Source organism: Adiantum capillus-veneris, chromosome 19, assembly GCF_014529385.1.
Source record: "Adiantum capillus-veneris isolate H3 chromosome 19, ASM1452938v2, whole genome shotgun sequence".
Taxonomy (NCBI): Eukaryota; Viridiplantae; Streptophyta; class Polypodiopsida; order Polypodiales; family Pteridaceae; genus Adiantum; species Adiantum capillus-veneris.
In genome coordinates this window covers 45,063,858-45,083,220 of record NC_140949.1, presented here as the reverse complement: position 1 = coordinate 45,083,220, position 19,363 = coordinate 45,063,858, and the positions used below count along the sequence as shown (strand labels likewise).

General features: G+C 39.8%; 1 protein-coding gene across 1 annotated transcript; it reads right to left on the bottom strand.

The window, feature by feature from the left end:
• Nucleotides 1-7,012: 7,012 nt before the first annotated feature.
• LOC147433929 (uncharacterized) lies at nucleotides 7,013-15,468 on the bottom strand. Its single transcript, XM_086489556.1, has 5 exons — nucleotides 15,413-15,468; nucleotides 9,107-9,161; nucleotides 8,882-9,024; nucleotides 7,328-7,574; nucleotides 7,013-7,235 (listed from the first exon to the last, which is right to left on the bottom strand). Exons 1-5 carry the CDS (start codon nucleotides 15,466-15,468, stop codon nucleotides 7,089-7,091), a joined length of 648 nt encoding a protein of 215 aa, XP_086345682.1. The 3' UTR covers nucleotides 7,013-7,088.
• Between the last annotated feature and the right edge of the window lie 3,895 nt (nucleotides 15,469-19,363).

The following is a 19,363-nucleotide window of genomic DNA, read 5'->3' as shown; positions in this document are numbered from 1 at the left end:
AGCCGTACCCACAAGAGGAATTTTCTATAAGGTGAAAGAAACTTATTCCCTTGTGATAGTTTTAAGTAAATATGTGAGGCAATTAGCATTTGTAATCTTATTATTTTTTTCAACAAAAATTAATGGTGAAAATTTACATGATTACTATGATCACAATTTAATGTTGTAATAAGAAGACATGTTTCTTGTCTTCCCAAACTGGAAGCGTATCTTTTTATCACAACTAAGGGATTCTTTGGCGGTGGTTTAGAGTTTCTTTGGGCAGTGAACTATGTAGTGGCAAGCCTGTGGCAATGGCACCCAAGCTCATTCTTTTCACAGGTCAAGTACATCTATATTTGTGTTATTGCTGGTGTCTGTTATGCTTCTTATCTTGTATATAGACTTGGATCCTTTGTAAAAGCCAGTATGTAGGCTTGCAAATGAAAGTTGGCATTAAACGGTTGGTTGCTCATGGCAAAGATTCTCCATGAGCTAGAGTTGTACATTTTCCAGTATTTTTAATATAATCTACCTAACTATAATGAGCATTGCTTTTTCTTTTTTTTTAAAGATGTGTTGCTTCATCTATATTTTGAAAAGTGAGCACCCTTTCAAAGCTTTGATTGTTGGCTCTCACTTGGATGAAAAAAAAGGTTGTCTCTTGCGTGTAGAGACTCACATGCTCCTTTTAAAAATTTGGTATGGACAATTAGAAGGATAATTCTAATTTTAGAAGGAGATTCCCATGATCCATTCAAAATACTGGTATGGACGATTAGAAGGATAATTCTAGCTTCAAAATAGTTCCATACGATTTAACCTCTCATTGATGAAGTTTATATGTATGGCAAGAAGCATGTGTACCCATTGTTTTGAATGTTGGACCCCCTTTATATGATGACTATATTGTCTTGGTTACCTATTCTATGTAATGTAGCCCCCAATTCCTCAGAATTAATCTTGTAAAAAACAATTATGAAAATATTCATTGAACTATAAAAAGAGAAAAGTACTAACCACGCAAAGAGTTGTGGTCACATTACATAAACTTACAAATGAATGCTATAGATAAAAGCCTAGCAAGAACATAAAAGCCTAAAATCATTGCCCTGCATCTCCGCCATTTATGGCACTATTGTAATTGGAAAACATCACAATGTGATACCTCATTGACATGGACATAATTTCTCTCATAACTTAGATAAAGCCTAAAATGAGGTGAAGAGAAAAGGTTGAATGATTACTTCCAAAGAATGCTTTATCTCTTTCAATCCATATCTACCATAGGTAAGCTCCTTTGAGACAAGTTCAAAGGGGGACATTCAAGGCTTCACATTCTCCCAACAACAAATATTTTGAAGACATCTACGAAGGGACTAGCGTACAAGCTATCTGAAGCTCATTTTGGCACTGAATATTATGCTTATAATTTACAAAGAGGTGTTGTAAAGATTCTTCATGTGACTTGCATTAAAAAAAAAATCCACGTGATACCCCAAGCTGATTTTTTGTTTCTTAGTCCACATTCCCTAATGAAGTATCAACCACATGAGGTAGCTATGTTTTATTGAGAGAGGATAGGCTGTGTTTAAGTTTGCAAAACCATTGCTGACAATTCCAAGAAATTCTCCATCTTTGATTGAGTTATGTAAAAAGTGTAGTATCTGAAAGCCTTATCAAAATCAATTTTGAAATTTAAAGGAATTCCTGATTGGACTCTAAAGAATACTCCATTCCTTCCCAAAGGGTGATGATAGCATCCAAATGTATCTTCCTTCAATAAATCCCTTATGTTCCTTAAGAATGAATTGATCCATTAAAGGGTTGAGCCTTCTGGCCAAGGAGAGAGAAAAAATATCCTACACAAAAATCAAAGAGTGATCAGCCTCTAGTTAGATAAATCCTCCCTAGAGCCCCTCTTGTGAATCAACTCAAGCATTTATATTTGGAGAGAGGGCTCCTGAGTGCAAGGTTCTTGCCATACCAACATAATATAAGGTACCAAAAAATCATGATAAGAAATATACAATTCATTAGGAACTCCATCCAAGCTAGGTGTCTTGTTAGTCTTAAGACTTCCAATAGATTCTCTGATCTCCCCCTCATAGAAGGGCTGATCTAAGAGTTTTTCCAAGTGAAAAGGCATTGTTCTTTTGCTTGCAGAGGCTATTTGTGCCCTGGCTTTAGTAATGTCCCCCTTCCTTTGGGGGAGAGAAGAGAATATATTGGAAAAGAAAGACTTGGCAGTATCCATATTTTCTTGGTGAGACTTGGCTTTGATTCCATCTTGATTTTTCAAATTAGGGATGATCCCTACTCTTTTTCTTCTTCAACAAGGAAAACATATAAGCATTTCTAATTAAATTTCCTGCCCAAAATTGTCTGGTCTAGGCAAGGGCTCCTTGTGCCTCCAAAAGTTCCTCTCTTCTCAGATTGTCCTTAAGTTTGGTAAGTTCAATGGAGAGAGGGTCACTAATTGAAGCCTTTTTCTCTAGTTCAGAGATCTATTTCTTATCATCATTCTTCTATTGGCTCTAATCTTCTTGGTTATCCATTTTTAACAAGTTCAAAGCTTTCTAAGTATTCTTTATGGAAGCATCCTAGGCTTTAAAAGCTTTTTGTATGAGATGTAAAAGCTTCATTGAATATGGACTTAACTTTTCTTTTCACATCTATCCAAGTGAAGCCAAACATATTTAAAATTGTCCTCTCCTTTGTGTAATTCAAAATTAATATGCTTATGATCAAACAAAAGCAAAGAAGAATCTGTTTTGCAACTTACCATCCAATGGTCATGCATTAGATCACCAACCATGTACACTCTATCCAGTCAAACAACCTTGAAACTTGTTTGACCATGTGAAGTCAAAGTCTTCATAAAAATCTAACAAAGTATTTTTGTCATACATTTTCTCCAAACATTCTTTTTCTCTTCCCTAAATCACCTGGCCCAAAGAATTCGATCTCTCTTTAATACAGGTAATCGTGTGTTAAGAGGGGACCAATTAAAAGGCTAAGTTCTAACCATATGAGAGCTCTGCCACAAAGGAGTTAGATACATAGATGTTGAAAACCATAAAGTTAAAAGGTTCTTCCAAAGAAATAGTCCCCCAATACCCTTTTTGATTGTAATGGATATCAGAAACCAAGTGATCATTCTTGATTGTTATGCCTAGTATAGCATCTCCCTTACAAGAACTGTGGGTGGTACAATACCACTTACGAAGATTGTTGATTTTGTGTAGGTTAAATTTTAGGGCACCTATAGTTTTCATTTCTAGCAAATCTATAAATCAAAGTGAACCTAAAGTTAAGAAATCCAATTTTTGATGCAAACAATGCTAACAGTTTCAGTAAGACCTTTACAATTCATGGTCAAATCAACAACTCTATAGCTCATTTTTTTAGAATTTTTGGGGGGTTTGACAAATGAGAAAGAAGCTTTGTTGGGGTTAGTAGAATTTTCCTTCTTTCTCATGAGATGATGTTCCAGAGAATTAAGAGGGGACTTAGCAAGCTTGTAAATTTCTTCCTTGTCTTGGTCTTCCAATTCTTTAGTAAAGTCCTCTTCACCTCCCATTACGCTCTCTTGCAATATTTAGGTCTACTATTTTGGATACTAAGCTAGGTGAAGGTCACAAAATTTCCCTCATCCTTTGAGTCTTCAGAGTCAATTGATATACCTTTTGCTTTTACAAAAGGAGTGTCGGGTAGTAGTAGGGCTTGATACATTTTGTTGATTACTTATGTCCTCTTTTTTTTACTGTCATTCATATGTTGAGAAGTAGAATCCCTATCAACTTCCACATCTACCCCTTCAATAGGTGAGGGATCAAATACACCATCCAATAGAGCTCCAAACTTATTGATAAATCATCTTCCATCATTCTTTGAAAGAGATCAATTTTTTAAATTGCCCCTTCTGTTTGCATGTTCAAAACCTTATTTGTTGTCATTCACCTTCTAACCTTTGTCTAAATCTGTTTGTTGTTTAACCATTCTTTTTAAGCAAGGAAAACAAGCATTTAATAGGTTTTTGTAAACAATTTTTTGATTGTAGAGCACTTGTCCCAAGTGGTCTTTCAAAGAAATGGACTCTTTAAGAAAAGCATCAATTTCAATTTCAATAAGAAATTGAGGATCCCATTTTGGAATTAATTCCATTGGTTGGTTTTTACCTAAAACCTTACCCACATGAGCACGTACTTGTTTAAGCCAGGGATAATATTCCGAGGGAAAATCTAGAAATTCCACCCTTACAGGAAATTTTGAAGGTTTCTTTCCTTCAAAAATCCTCTATGCCATTTAAACATGGACATTGGGGTATTTCTAATAAGCCACTAGCCTCTACTAATTATTTTTAGAGCACTAGCTGAATCATTAAAAGAAAACAAATAATAGTTAATTTGAAAGTAATAAATTGGGAAGGGAACATGTTTTTGGACTCCCATTCTTAAGAGATCCATTGTTTAAGAACCTCAGCACTCTTTCTTGCAAGAGTTTAAACCAAATTTCAAGATCTAAAGCACCCACCATTACTAAACCATCCCCTAGACTATCATCTCTATTGGATTTGATTGGTTTGGGAGTCTCCTTTCCTTTATCTAATTTCTCCCTCTCTATTGATTCTAACCCCTCAGAGTTATTAGGACAAGCAGGGTCATGGCTACCACCAGAATGTTGCAAGTTGTTCATGCCAAAATTATCAAGGATTGATTTTAGATTATCTTCAACATTATGCCAAACAGTGGAGATGACAGAGAAGAAGATTGGATTGAAAACGAGGAATTGCCTCATTGAAATGTGAATTTGGTGAGGACTAGAAAGGTCTGCCCATTAGATGAGTTTGAGCATTTGAATGCTCCTGGCCTTCGATTCTCGGCGTCATACTAATTTTCATTCCATTGTTTGATACAGGTCTTGTCTGAAGGGCTTTCACATACGGAGAGGGTCAACAACTTGCATGCCCATTGCCTCGGAACAGCTGCCTTGCAAAGCTCTAAATGCAAGGCTCTAAGCAGAGACGGGTCCATGAAGTAGTAGAGCCAAATTCAACATGGGCATTGAAGGGGAGGGTTCAAAGTTTTTGACAAGCCCATCTAACAGGGCACCTTGAAGGGCCTTAATCCTTCCCCTCAACACAATGAGGAGCATAAACGTCGGTGTGGAGCCAAAAAGGGGGGAAGATAGAACGAAAGTGGGAGATTGCATGCAAGAAAATGTGATGTCGTACGACCTCTTGAAGCTCAACACCACGTAGTCTTGTAATTTTTTGCCTTATTTAATACAATTCCAAATGCTCTTCTTTAATTTTAAAAAAAAAGATAACTCCACCTTCATCATTGCTCATATTTATGTCCAAACTCCTTTGCGAAGTCTTTGAGAAGCTTTCAAAACCATTAAATACCCTCTTACATCTATTTAAGTACATGATAAACATCTATTTAACTATAAAATTACCGCACTTCATGGAGATACACCCCTACTTAGAGGGCGAGAGAGAGAGAGAGAGAGAGAGAGAGAGAGAGATTGTATTGTTCTTGCAGACCTACAGAAGTGAGAGCCTCTCTCTTGTCCTTGTAGACCTCTAGTAGTGTGTGTGTGTGTGTGTGTGTGTGTGTGTGTGTGTGTGTGAGAGAGAGAGAGAGAGAGAGAGAGAGAGAGAGAGGCACGTCTGCTACCCCCCCTACCTTTTATGTGCATTGTTGCCCTCCCTTGCCCTATCCGCATCCACTGCTCATCCTCCTACCCTATCCATGCACTACCCGTCCCCTCTTTTGGTAGCATCACCTCATTATCTTCTGCCTTGCTGACCTTTGGGTAATCTCTCTCTCTCTCTCTCTCTCTCTCTCTCTCTCTCTCTCTCTCTGTGACTATTTTACTTCAGACCAAATTGAGCATCTCCACAGGTTCTCTTAAAAGAAATGGTTCGTGTCTCAACTTGCCACCTGTCACCTCCCACCCTGTAATGCTTCAACGCTAGTGTGCCTGCAGATGAGAGAGAGAGAGAGAGAGAGAGACCCTGGCTTTGCCTCTACCCATCGCGTCTCTCTGATCTGCTCCTATGATGCTCTTTGGCTCCGAATGCCTCCATTGCCCCTGTCGACCAAGCTCTAGATTGCATACCTGCTCAGCTATCCAACTCGCCGACGCCCACGCTTCTGTGCCGCCTACCTCCTTGTTGGGACCACACCTTCTTACCTCGTCAAACTCGAGGAGAGCACAATGAGGCAATGATGAAAAGTCTGCATGACAGATGGACACACCATTCTCTCTCCCTATCTTTGTCTCTCTTCCACGTGCCAGCATCTTCACTTTTTCCTTCAAAGCCACAGGAAGCATCTCCATAGATTCCCCTTAATCCAGCACCAAAAAAGATTGGCCGAGCCTGCTCACTTTGAAGATATTTATCTTTAGAGGCCCTTATTGTTCAAATGGTATAGGACTATGGAAAATTATATCCAAAGAGAGCGGGAGCACAAATTTGTTAGCCTCACGAATGTGATGGTAAGTGGTGTAGAGAAAAATAACCATACATTTTGTAAGATTCAACAATTGCACTTTTCTAATCATTTTTTTATTTGGAGAAGAAAAAATGCACCAACGAAAAAGCTTCCAAGCAAGGGAAGGAACGCTCATCCAAAAAAAGAAAGGTATTCACTTGTTGATATACTTAATAAATATGTATATAACACGATATACTTTATCTATTGTGAACTACTGGGTCTATTCTTGCAAAATACATTAATTAAGGCTCAAGATTTTGTTTCACTAAGATTGCAAAAGGAAAAGAAAGAGTGTTGTTCCTTGTTCGTATGGACCATCGATCATGCTCGCAAGTTGACCGTTCTCATGGTTAGAACGAATCGTGCATGAATTGATGATTTGTGTGCAAACATTGACAAAAACAGAATCAGGAAACGAAGAATAAAATTGTCCATTTTTGAATTGATAATTTATGTGGGAACATAGACAAAAACAGAATCAGCAAACAAAGAATAAAACTATCCATTTGTCTACAAGCATTGACGAAGATAAAATCGATTGTCATATTGATTGTTTAACCATCTAGTACATCAGTTCGTTAGGTTAAACGCGAACAAATATCACAAAACCAGGGAAGTTTTCATCTTGCTTGCTGTGAACAATGTACATATTACAAAACCGAGCAAGTTATGATGTTGCTTGCTGTTATACAAAAATGATGTCGAGATAGCTATCATATGGCAGCCCTCGTTAAGAGGTTCGAGAGCCTGCAAACTATTGCATTGAGCTTGTTCAATTGGCTCTTCAATTGCGTCACTTCGCCTCGCAAGGTAAAGATTTGCTCCTCCAGCTTTATGACCTGTACATCAGCAAGGTTTGTCGCGTAATTCTCGATAGCGTCTTTCAAGGTATCCATAGCACCGATTAGGTGTGAGCGTAGAGAACGGCGGTTGTTCGTCTCATCTCCAATAAGCTCTGTCAAAACAGCGATCAAAATGTCATGCATCCTATCAATGCGTTCGTCTTCAATTGCACCAAAAGAGTCCTCTGTTTGTGTCTCCTGGAATTCAGCCAGCTGGCTCTCGTCGTGCTCATCCATGCTTGCACTGTATAGGGAAAGTTGGACACTTAGCAAAACAATTTGTAAGTAGCATGAAAACAACAAGAATCAACTCAACTGTCAAGCAACTGTAGTGACATTAGTGCGATGAACTAGGGGCACAAAGTCGTCGCCTATTTGTGCATCGCTTAGCTCAGTGTCGACGTTGTGATTTTCAACACTTGCTGGTGATGGGCTGCAAAATAAATTTATTGGCATAAAAAAAGGAAAATTTGCAAAGCATTGTGTGAAGCATGACTTGCATACCTATGTCTTTCCTTCCATCGGGAACAAGACCAATTTGCCCGTGGATCATTAGCAACGAAAATGCTAACAATATCTTCGTATGTTGTGCACGACGGGTAGATCATACTGTTCCAAAGAGATTTTATCTTTGCCATTTCCATTCCACGTCCTTGATGTGGAGTTATCCATGAGGATGACTGGTAATATTTTCCTGTTTTGACCATCCTATGCACCGTTGACAAGAAGTCGTTTCCAATTGGGTGCCGTAGTTTGAACTTCCAAAACATCAATGCTCTATCGAATATATTTACTTGTGTCAAGCATACTCTATTTTTTAGCTCATCAGCTCCGTACAAGGTATAGAGTTCTATGCCTTTGTTGACATCAACAGAGCTAATGGTATGCATAACTTTCCTAAAGTGTGGCTCATCTTGTTCCTTTAGGCAGTACCCAACCATCCCCTCAAATGTGTGCATTTTGTGTTGTTTCAGCCCTCGACACAACACCATGCCACCTACGGGGGCGACCCGGTCCCAACCCAAGTATGCCTTGATCTTCTTGTTGATAGCTATTAACGATGTTGCCCACAACCGTGCAACCATTTGGAAGTGAAGGTGCAATGCAGTCCCCCCCCTCTCCAATGCGCAAAGTCCAGCTAGACATTCGTTCTCAAAAAATGACTTCATGCATCCCAACAACATTGCATCTATGTCATCACCGCCAACAAAGATCGTTACACTAACTTCCACGACTCTACTACTCGGCCGAGGGCGATTAGGATTATTCCTGTTTGCATTACGTTGGTCCAAACCATCTGTTGCTCTTGACCTTCTCTTCTTTCGGACAACAGGGTTATCACAGTCAACCCTAGCCCTAGCTTCTGCCTTCAAACGTGCCATCTTCACTACCTATGACCAATACAAGAAACTGTATGTGAATTGTGCACACGCAGCAGTACAACTGTGCTTCTACAGAATTCAACACATTTGTCTACAGACGACAGAGCGAAATGCATTTTCAAGCAAAAGTGGATTGCACCAAATTAGGCAGACTGCCGGATGCACTTACCAACAGTCACAGCTTTGACAACGAGCCTTGCGTCTTTGTAGTCCACCTCTGACAGTCTGCCTTGCGTTTGCCCAGTCAGCACCTTGCCTCTGGTCCAGGAGCGTCTCCGTGTAGCTCGTCAGCTTTTGCAACAGCGTCTGCTCCTAAAATACGCACAAGCCAGCACCCCTTGGGCACGGCCAAAACTCGCCAGGTGCTGTAGACGTGTCCCCACGCGCCTCTAACAATCGCCAGCGCGTCCCTGGACGCCCGCGACTTTCCTTCACCAAGCGCAGGGGATCTACGCAGATTCGCCAAAATCAAGCTTAAAACCAAAATTGGTTGGACCTACTTGGCTTACAAGTTAAGGATCCTTTTTTTTTGTTTTGTGTTTTGTTTATTGCAAGCATGGAGCATATCAATGCTACTTAAAAGGCTCAACTATATGTGGCCCAACTAAGTAGAGATCCAATGAAATAAAGGTTACTTGATTCAACCATTGAGAATCTCAAGGCTACATGTGGCTAGAGACTAGTAGGACGGTTAGAAATCCCAATGAGATAAAGGTTATTTGATCCTATAGACTATGTGCTGGCCTTTTAATGCCAAAGTGCTATAACAATGCATGTGCCCTGAAGGTATGGACACCTTTGCCATATGCTTACTTCATTCATTGAGCAAGATGCCCCGCACTCAAAATTTTCTCCAATCTTTAGCTCCTTGAGTGCATCATCTCAACTATGAAATGGACTTGCCATGTGCAAGAGCCACTTTCTTTGTGTAAAGGCGTTTCTCTATAATGTAGCCCACCATGTTTTCTAAATTTTAGCATGAAACCTATGCCCAATCCCAAAAACGAAAGCCCACCTTTTTGAATTGTACAATGTTTGGTGCATGTCCCTTTTGAAGTTTAATCAAATTTTAGATGTCTCTCTCTATAAAGCTACTATCTTAGTTAAATGGAGAAAGGGGATTTTGCCCAATAGAATCGCATGTACATGCTCCACTCTTTTTTGTAAGATGATTAGACAGCTCACTTGCACCTTTATATGTAATTTAGTGAAGCACTACAGTCACTATAAGAGTCAAAGATGTTTAAGAAGGTATTAATAAATTTGAACGTTGGAATGTTTCAAAACCTTGGTCAAAAAAGTGAGTGGGAAAGCCTATATTGATGGTTCTCCACAAAAGGGGAGCTTCGTTTCCCCATAATTTGCTAGAATACTCAAGAAGCTCTTTTGATTAATCCAAAGCAAACCGTAAAGTTTCGATCTTCATTGATTTTAGCACTTCAGGATTCTAGAGGAAAGAATGGCTATCCTCTTAATTCTCTCTCTCTCTCTCTCTCTCTCTCTCTCTCTCTCTCTCTACTCCCCACACACACACACGTGCGCGCGCACGCACACAATCTCTTGTTCACTACCACGTTTCACATAGCTTTTTCAACTACTTCTCTAGATCCGTTGTGGACATTGTGACTATGATTAACAATGGTATCGGCGATCTTTCTCGAGCATGGATTTAGATTGATGCAGTGATTGGATCACAATAGCATGTCACGTCTACGATGCTAGGTTGTATTTGTTATGCCTTCCATAATTTGTGTTCTCATTTGAAACATGAGATGTTACCTATGCTCCTCTTTCCTAGCATACGAGAACTACTCACATTTGCATTGTGTGAGATGAAAGCAAAGGAAATGGATGCACAATGTCTCTTTTGGCAATCCTTAAACAAAATGATAGTCAGGCACAATTGAAAGTCTGTTCCATGAGTTTATGGCAAATGAGGCTCAAGAAAATTGAAATGCAGTTCAAGAAGTGCATGAGCCAATCATTTATTAAAGCTCCCTATATCATGTGCGTCCATGAGTTAATTAATAATACCCGAATATACATACTATACTTACACTATGGGCCATGTCATATCATACATTTCAAAAAGTGACCACCCTAAGAAGAAGTGTTCAATGTAGACAAGTAAAATGTGATGATTGAAAGCCAGTGCTCATGCAAATAACACTAGAAATACAATTTACTACTTTATGAAAAGTATTTTGAGGCCCATACTCAATAGGAGCACAAGAAAATGTGTAAAAAGTGGAGAATGGTTCTAACCAAGTAAACAACAATTATGATTGATATGACAACGATTGTGCAATGGGCACGCTCGAGATTAAAATGATCCCAATGATGGATACATGGACAATGCAACGACTAAAATTGAGGGTGTCTCTGAGCACTCCGTGCACAACCATCTCACAATTAAAGCTTGGGTTCCGGAGGAAGGTCTATCTAAATGAGACATGTACAACAAGAATGAAAAATGCAATACTACACGACACAAAGGCTATTTCTTACTCATTGGGAAAGTAGATGGCTTGGATCTAGCTTGGAGACCCTCATGAAAAGGCAAACAACACTAAATCAAAGGTTGTGCGGATGGTTGAACACTAAAATTGATGTTGAAGATGATTCCAACCATCAACCAAAGTATGATGAACAACCCCAAAGTGCAAAAATCCATAAGACACCCTAGGAAGATGTACTTTGCTTACACCGCTCCTCAGTGCTAGAAATTGCAACCCTTCCCACCCTTCCTTAGGGGTCTAGCCCTGCACATGCATGGCACTTTTGTGATAGGCCTTCCCGGTGAAGAGCATGCTGTTTAGAGGCCCCTTCCCAATAGACGGGTCCTTTGAAAATAAGCCTTCACTAGGAAGGGCAAGTTTTGAAAATGCCCTTCAAAGATAAATTCTATAGAATAGCCCAAAAAAATTCAAAGTAGAAGATTGCTTAGTTAAAACATGAGCCTAAGTTCTAAGGTGTAACTCGGATGTGCTGCATTCAGGATTGACTCGTTTTAGTTTGAGCTTTGTGGTGGTAGGAAGTTTCTCCGATAGATTATAATTTGCTGCCATGTGTCGTTTTGTCTTCCTATCGATTGGACATGTTGGGGTGGAATGGCAAGGACCTCAATGTGGTGGCATCCACTGCTCAAGATCTGTGTCCAAATATATTGTTTTGTAAGATCCTAGTCTTTATGGTGTTTATGCTCCTTGTGGCATGTGATGCACATGGGGTTTTCATGGTCTGTAATGGTGGGTTGCGGGTCCATATAAAAGCCAAGACACTTGTAGTGTTTTTCTTCTTTAATATAAATAGCTCCTATTCAGTATTGCTTGTATATTAGAAAAAAAAATAAAGCCTAAGATCTACTCTAAGGTGGTAAAATATAAGCTCAAATTTATTAAGATTTGAATCCCACCACCTAAATCAAAGAAGAGATAACACTTTTAATATGTTATTTTTAATGAAGACCTTCAAAAAATCAAAATGTGACAAGATTTGAGAGTGGCAGCTCACTAGTTATGCTTTTTATACGGATGTAGATGCTTTGCTATGCAAAGTCTGATGCAACCAGACTTGTGATGTGTGCAACGTGCATGATGATTCTAAAAGGTAGCGACCTCTAAGCTCCTCCTCTAATGTCCTAGCCTCTAGCGCATGTGTGACTACGGTTGAGTTTGGGCATGAATCTTTTAAAGGAAATGAGGAGATAGCATTGAGGCTCAAGGAAACAAGTCACGCACTCTCTCTCTCTCTCTCTCTCTCTCTCTCTCTCTCTCTCTCTCTCTCTCTCTCTACACATTTCTGGCCTCTTCATGGCTTCACATGAGAGACGAACACTTTCTATGTACACTTCTTTCTCTGTTTGCGCCACGCACTGCCCTCTCTCCTACTTGCAGTTATAGCATGCAAGTAGGAGCATGCCCGTTGAAGGGCCACTATATGCCAAGAGAATCTCGAACCACATCTTAGCCCCTCTACCCTTGCACAAACTCCTGGATCATGTCATCCATGCCTTTGTTGCAATAGGCATTGACCAAGACACCTTCCTCTTTCTTCCTCTTAGAGGGCCTTACCTCGTTGAATTGCCTCCCTCCTCTTCCTTTCCTCAGAGGGCCTCACCTCACAAATGTCCCTCAAACTTGCACACTCTTGCATACTCTTCTTGTGGCACATGTTGGCTAAAGTGAGTGCTCTCAAGATGTGTGTGTGTGTGTGTGAGAGAGAGAGAGAGAGAGAGACGTGAAAACTAATGGTGATGCTTTTGGGGGGAAGAGGAGCAAACAGAGCTAAAGTATAATATACCAATATACTAAAAATTTACTAATCATCAAATTTAATTAAAGAATACCTAATGCTAGATCCTCTTAAGTATGGAACATTAAAAGATACACCAAAAGCAAGTGAATATTTCATAGGAGTAAGAAAATTAAGGGGTATTGAGTGACGGGTTGGTGCATTTTTGCCTTGCATGATGACGGGCAAAGTGTATGATGGCCCTTCCTCTCCGAAGGCCAACTAAGGGAATTCCCCTTCCCTAGGAAGGACAAGGGCACCCTTCAATTTCCAGGCCTGCCGCTCCTACTAATAGGATGTCCTAGAGCAGTGAAGAGTATGCGATGGAGCAAAAGGTGAGTGAGGCTTGTTGGGCAGCACGACCCATCCCAATTGGCAGCAAGGTAACATGTAGTGGCAAAAAAGATGGAAAAAGAAGGTCCAAAAAATTTATAGTGGGGCACTCTAAGGAAATTTCGACACCTTTGGTTGAAGGCTACCGCAAGCATTTTAATGGTATCCAAAGACAAATGGTATAGTGTTTTCTAAATCATTTGATTCAATGTTACCTAGTGGAACATACGATAGATTCATGCCACCCCATTCTCCGCAAAGCATGGTGGAAACAAGAAATGTTTAAGATAATGAAAAGTGGGGAAAAAAAAAAGCTCAACTAAAGGGAAATTTCCATAAATTTAGGAAAAGTCATAAATTTAAGAAAAGTCAAGGGCCATAACTTCATAATAATGTATAAGGGCCATAACTTCGTCATAAATGTATCTCATTAAGTAATAATCTTACTCTTGCACTCAAGTGTTTTCATAACCAATTAACTTTCCTTGATCTACTTGAGCGCGATTGATATCATAAAACCACTTTAGACACCTAGGATAAAGGGGCCAGTAAAAAACCGGCCCTGTTCTAGGATTCGTCCACTGCTATTAATAATATGGATTTTCTCCAATGTTAGGACACAATGAAGCCAATGTTGGGCTGGTTAGCACAGGGGCATATGGTATCATCATTGTCAGATCACAAGTTTGAATCGAGTGGCCCAATGGCTTAAATTTGACCCCTCATTGGCTCTTTTTTCACGACCTTTTTTGTTACACACGAAATTTTCTTTAACATCCAACGTATCGTGCGCTTTGCCATTGGTGATGCGATTCCATTCCCAACAGATCATGTGCTCAACTCTCGAATGCGCCCTCCCAAGTTGCAAACAGAGCAACATAGTGGTTGTAATCGATCGCCTCTCTCAGGTGACCATAACTTGGCCCCTTTTATTGGAGGTGATAAACATAGTACTATGAGCGATAATATTTGAAATACAAAAAAAATGCGCCCCGCCCCGCCCCGCCCCGCCCCCAAAACCCAAACACACACACACACTCTCGATTGATAATGGAGTCTATGGGCCTCCCTTTAGACTTTATTATAAATCACCTCAACTTGATGGACATTAAAGTCAATCGAGCGAGACATGAATTGCAAAGGTGTTGAATTAAATTGAATTGGGCATTATTGGATTGTATTATAATTTATACACATGCTTTACACTTTAGGCTACACAAATATCATGGAAATGCCTTCTCGCTTAGTTTTACAATTGTTTTAGTTTTTTATTTTTTTTAAAAGTTTAATTATCTTATTTGTTTTCAGACATCACACATTACAAATAGATTACACTAAACAAGTAGGTGGCCAAAACGTTTTTTTGGGGCTCATTAACCGGTATCTATGGAGATGCTTTGTTGTTTTAAGAGCAAAAGAATTTGGGCAGGGCACGCGGTGGAGAGAGATGAAGAGAGAGAAAGTAGATTTTCTTTAATGTGGGTGCGAGTGCGGCACTATCCCCTATGTATTTGTCTTGTTTATCGGTGGCATGTGAAGCTGCAGCATGTGTGACACGAAGCGAAGCACAGAGGTACGTAAGGATGCGCAGCCGAGCATGGCTGAGGTTGTTGGATTTTGCAGGGCGATCCTTGGCTTTGACTTTGTATGTCTCTCTTTCTATCTCTGACTCGCCGCAGGGGGCACCACCGGGGGGGGGGGGGGGGGGGGGATGCTTGTCTTTGCCTCTTGTTTGTCTGCAAGGCGATGGGTGTCCTCGTCACCAAGAGCAGGAAACAAATATTTTTTATTTGTTTTGAAGGCACTGAGATGGGCCAGAGGTGACAAACGAGGTCTAGGCCTAGAGTGAATCCTCTCTCTCTCTCTCTCTCTCTCTCTCTCTCTCTCTCTCTCTCTCTCTCTCTCTCTCTCTCTCTCTCTCTCGACTGGAGGTCCGAGGTGTGGAGGGATAGTGTACGCTACACTGGACGACAGAGTATACTCAAGGGAGGTGTGTTGATTGCCCTCGTGAAGGTGGGAGTTGTGTAGCACAAGACGGACTGAGAGAGACCTATGGTTTGGGGTTGCAATACACCTTGGTTCTCGAACCGCATCTATAGGACGAGGATGCAGTGATGGTGTGACGCGCATGGCGCTCTCCCATTACGCAGAGGAGGAGGCAATGGCCCGTCTTGTGCACGGAACAACGCACAAGGTTGGGGCAGGGCACGGGGGCAGAGCAGCATGCAGAAAAAGTGATGGCAACAGCTCGACTTATTTTGCCTTTGGATGCTAAGATTCTTTGAGCATCTTCGTGATAAATTAATTAATCAAAATAACATTAGCTTAAAAAGAAACTTTGCATTAATTACTCTTGACTTTGGAAGCTCACTCTCTATTCAATTCATATTGACATTTTTGAATGATTTTGTTTAGATGCATTTCATAGTTAGCAACCCTTGTGATTTTATCAAATGTTTCTTTTAAAATTTCATAGTTAGCAAGCCTTGTGATTTTATCAAATGTTTCTTTTAAAATTTGAAAGATTTGGCTTCACTGGTGAGTTGAAAAAGATGAAAATCTCTATTTAATGTAGCTTGGAAAGCCCTAAGTAATGATCCTAGGTACTTGGCAAGGTGGATGGTTGAATTTCCTTGGTTTTTGTGTGTGTGTATGTGTGTGTGTGAGAGAGAGAGTGTACTTATATGTGGCAAATAGGGTTACATATAAGTACTTAGAGAGCACTTATATGTGGCTAAGAGGGTTTCTATATGTTTTCATTATCTTGTTGGCAAGTTGTTGCCTTTTGAATAAAATGAAATTGAATTGCCTTTCATTTACCCTCACGACAAAGTAACACCGGGCATTTAGAGAAAAAGGGGGGGAAGGGGGGGCGGGGTTTGAAGGGATCCATGGTCGGGAAGTTCACGCATGAAAGTTGGGGTGATCGTAATGAATTAAACTCAAACAATGTTTGTGTTTTATAATAAAACCTTGTAAAAACGGCTCAAGGTTATAACATGTGCGTGTGAGTGAGATGGTTAGCTCATGCATCTCAATCTGGCAATGAGGACTTGGGTTCAAATCGGATCGACGATAGGCCCTTTTTTTGCTAAACTCGGGTCCCATTTTGCCTCGATTCTCGCGTGTCTTAGGCCACGAGCCAACAACCCAACCAGCCAGTGGCTTGCTACACCAACAAGATAACACCAAGCCAAAAGGAAGACTAGTGATCACGGTGGTTAAAGAGACGGGTTGCCAGTGAGAAGAGAAGGTCAAGTGTGGCTATGGCGCATTCATATTGTAAATGTTTCAGGTTCTATTCAAAGAAAAGAAGAAGGAAGAAGAAAAAATGATACTATCCTCCAAAATATGGGCCATTCTGTCAACAGTATAGGGCTCTCGAGGCGATCCCGATATTGGAGGGCCTATGGAGAAGCCCTCAAAGAAGGGAGAAATTAAAAATCATTTGTTGTTGTGGAATTTTGGTTCTAGTTTGATTTACGATCTTTTGTGATCGTTACAACAACAATATAAATATTTATAACAGGTACAAAGAAGCCATTTTTTTGGATAAAACAGAAAATAGTTTTGGAAAACATCGTACTTGATTCAATCTAGTGGTCAACACGCACCTCCAACATTACATGAAAGAGACATTTAAAAATCCCATAAACTTCATAAAAAGGGCCTTCAAAGCTGGCAAGACATTTGTAACCGAAATAGTATGAGAATCTACTTAGAATGGAGATTGAGCACTGAATTTGGTATCTCTTCAAGAAGCAGTGAACCTCTCATAAAAGCCGAATGGATTTCTTCCTAGATGGACATAGCTGTAAGGTTAGGTACACTCATGACCTATCTTTACATCAAATTAAGACCTATCTTTAGATCAAATTAAATGGCAAGTGGGCTCCCCATATTTGAGATCCCTCGTTTTGCAATTACCTACCTTAGTTTTTTTTTGAAGAAGGTAAAACTATAGTAAAAAAGGTAAAGAAAGTAATACAAAGGACCCACAGGTAGGGGTGGGACAACCCCATAACAAGAAAAGGCTAATATTACGTCAGCTGTAGCATTCTAAATCTAACAGGATGATAGAACAAGGGAACAATTTCTTTTCATTGCTGCCATCTAGTGACCTTTAAGATGTAGACACAGTATAACCCTTAGGGAGAGCAGCTTGGACTTTTTTACACAAATTCACATCTAATTGTTTGAGCTCAGGGTAGTTCAAGTATCCAATAGCTTGTCCTAAATTATGGAAAGTCTCATGGAGTTGCAAATGGTGGATATACAGGTTCATTATACATCAAGGAGTTTGGAGTGGAGACAAAGTTCTCAGAGCAGGAGTCAATAATGGAATCTGCTCAAGGTGCAACATGATAGTGTCCATATCTGGTTCAACTGTAAAACAAATGAAGGAATATTGTTGTCTCTACAGGTTGTCACTAGCCAAGTTAAGCTCTGGATATAAAAGACCTTTTGCTAGGAAACTGTAAAAGATTGGACGTCCCTGTGTGGAATGTATGGAGGGGATACATGTTATGGTATATGTGGATTCAGAGGAATGCCTTTGTATTTAAGCATTCATCTTCTACCCCCTTTGGCTACTACAATATGAGCTCAAATTACCTACCTTAGTTTTCATCCACTACAAATTGAATAAAAGAAGGGAGGTTGAAAAGGACATGCTTACACAAGTTCTCTATGATTTGGGTGAGCCCAATACATCCAAAAAAGTGTTTGGATGCGGGATAAAGCTCATAAATTGAGGATAGGCAAAGGTCTCTGCCAACAATGCAACATAGCATGTAAAGATCCTTTCCATTTGTTTACTATATATAAGGATAATAAAAAGGCTTTGTAAATATCAGAGCAATTTGCAGGTGTCAAAATGTTCTAACCTAATGTGGCAGCATATTATTTGGCCGATTTTATGGAATTCCCAACTACTCTGCGGGATGTTATTTGGGAAAAATGTGGAATATTTGGATTGAAAGATGCAATTGTTTTTCTTTCTAGTCAATAGCTAGTTGACAGTGATTGGGATTTTGTTGTGTTCTTGCAGGCCTAGAAGTGAAGAATGGAATCAGAAATCATAGTCTCACTTGGATGCGTCATTTGGAGAGATATGTAAACATGGAGAGAAAAGGGTGCAATGAAGATCTAGTTGACCATGTGGAAGCTTTTTCTAAATGCAGTGCATGACTGGGAGAATGAGGTGTTGGAAGATGCCAACTCTTTACTGATGGAGCTTGATACTGTGAGCGTATCCAAAAAGGTTCGAAGGCCTAAGGCTATACTAAACTATTTGTAATTGTTTGCAAGAGTGGAATTGATTCGTAACTCTTTTTGCAATGGAATTTCTGTCTGAGTTAGTTTGTCTCTTTGACAAGACAAGTTTCATACGTAAAAAACTATATTGATTGGAATGAGTCTCATGATGATGATGTAAAATGTTTCTTTGCATAAGATATTCTCGCATATGTATAATTTAAAAAGAATTTGTGACTAAGAGCTAAGTTCTCGCACGCGGGGGTGGGGGGTAGGGTTTCACTTAAAAATTATGTGACTATCACGTAAGTGCAACAAAAGGGGTTATTAAATTTTTTTTTTCTCACATTTTCACATACAGAAGGGTGTAAAATGAAAGTGGGAAAGATTGAATAGGAAAAGGTGCATTCTATTTATAAAAAATTCACAGATACGGAGTTTTAAAAATGGTGCTTGAACATACACGATATACACAATCTATACATAATGATCCCCCCAAAGCTTAGTTGCACCATGGGTTAGTAGGATTATTACTTAATAATTCCAAGTCCACGTTTACCTCTCTAAATATCTAAGCTTTATTCTAACCACACTAGTACTTTCAAAATGGAAGGGTTTAAGAACGCCTTCTAAAAAACTTGTTGAAGGCGCCTTTTCAAGAAGGGCATCCTAAAAACTAGAGGCGCCTTTGAATAAGGGCAATAGCCCCATAGCTAGGCTCCATCCCTTTCATTGCGGCAATGCAGTGATTACAATGCCAAAACTAGGC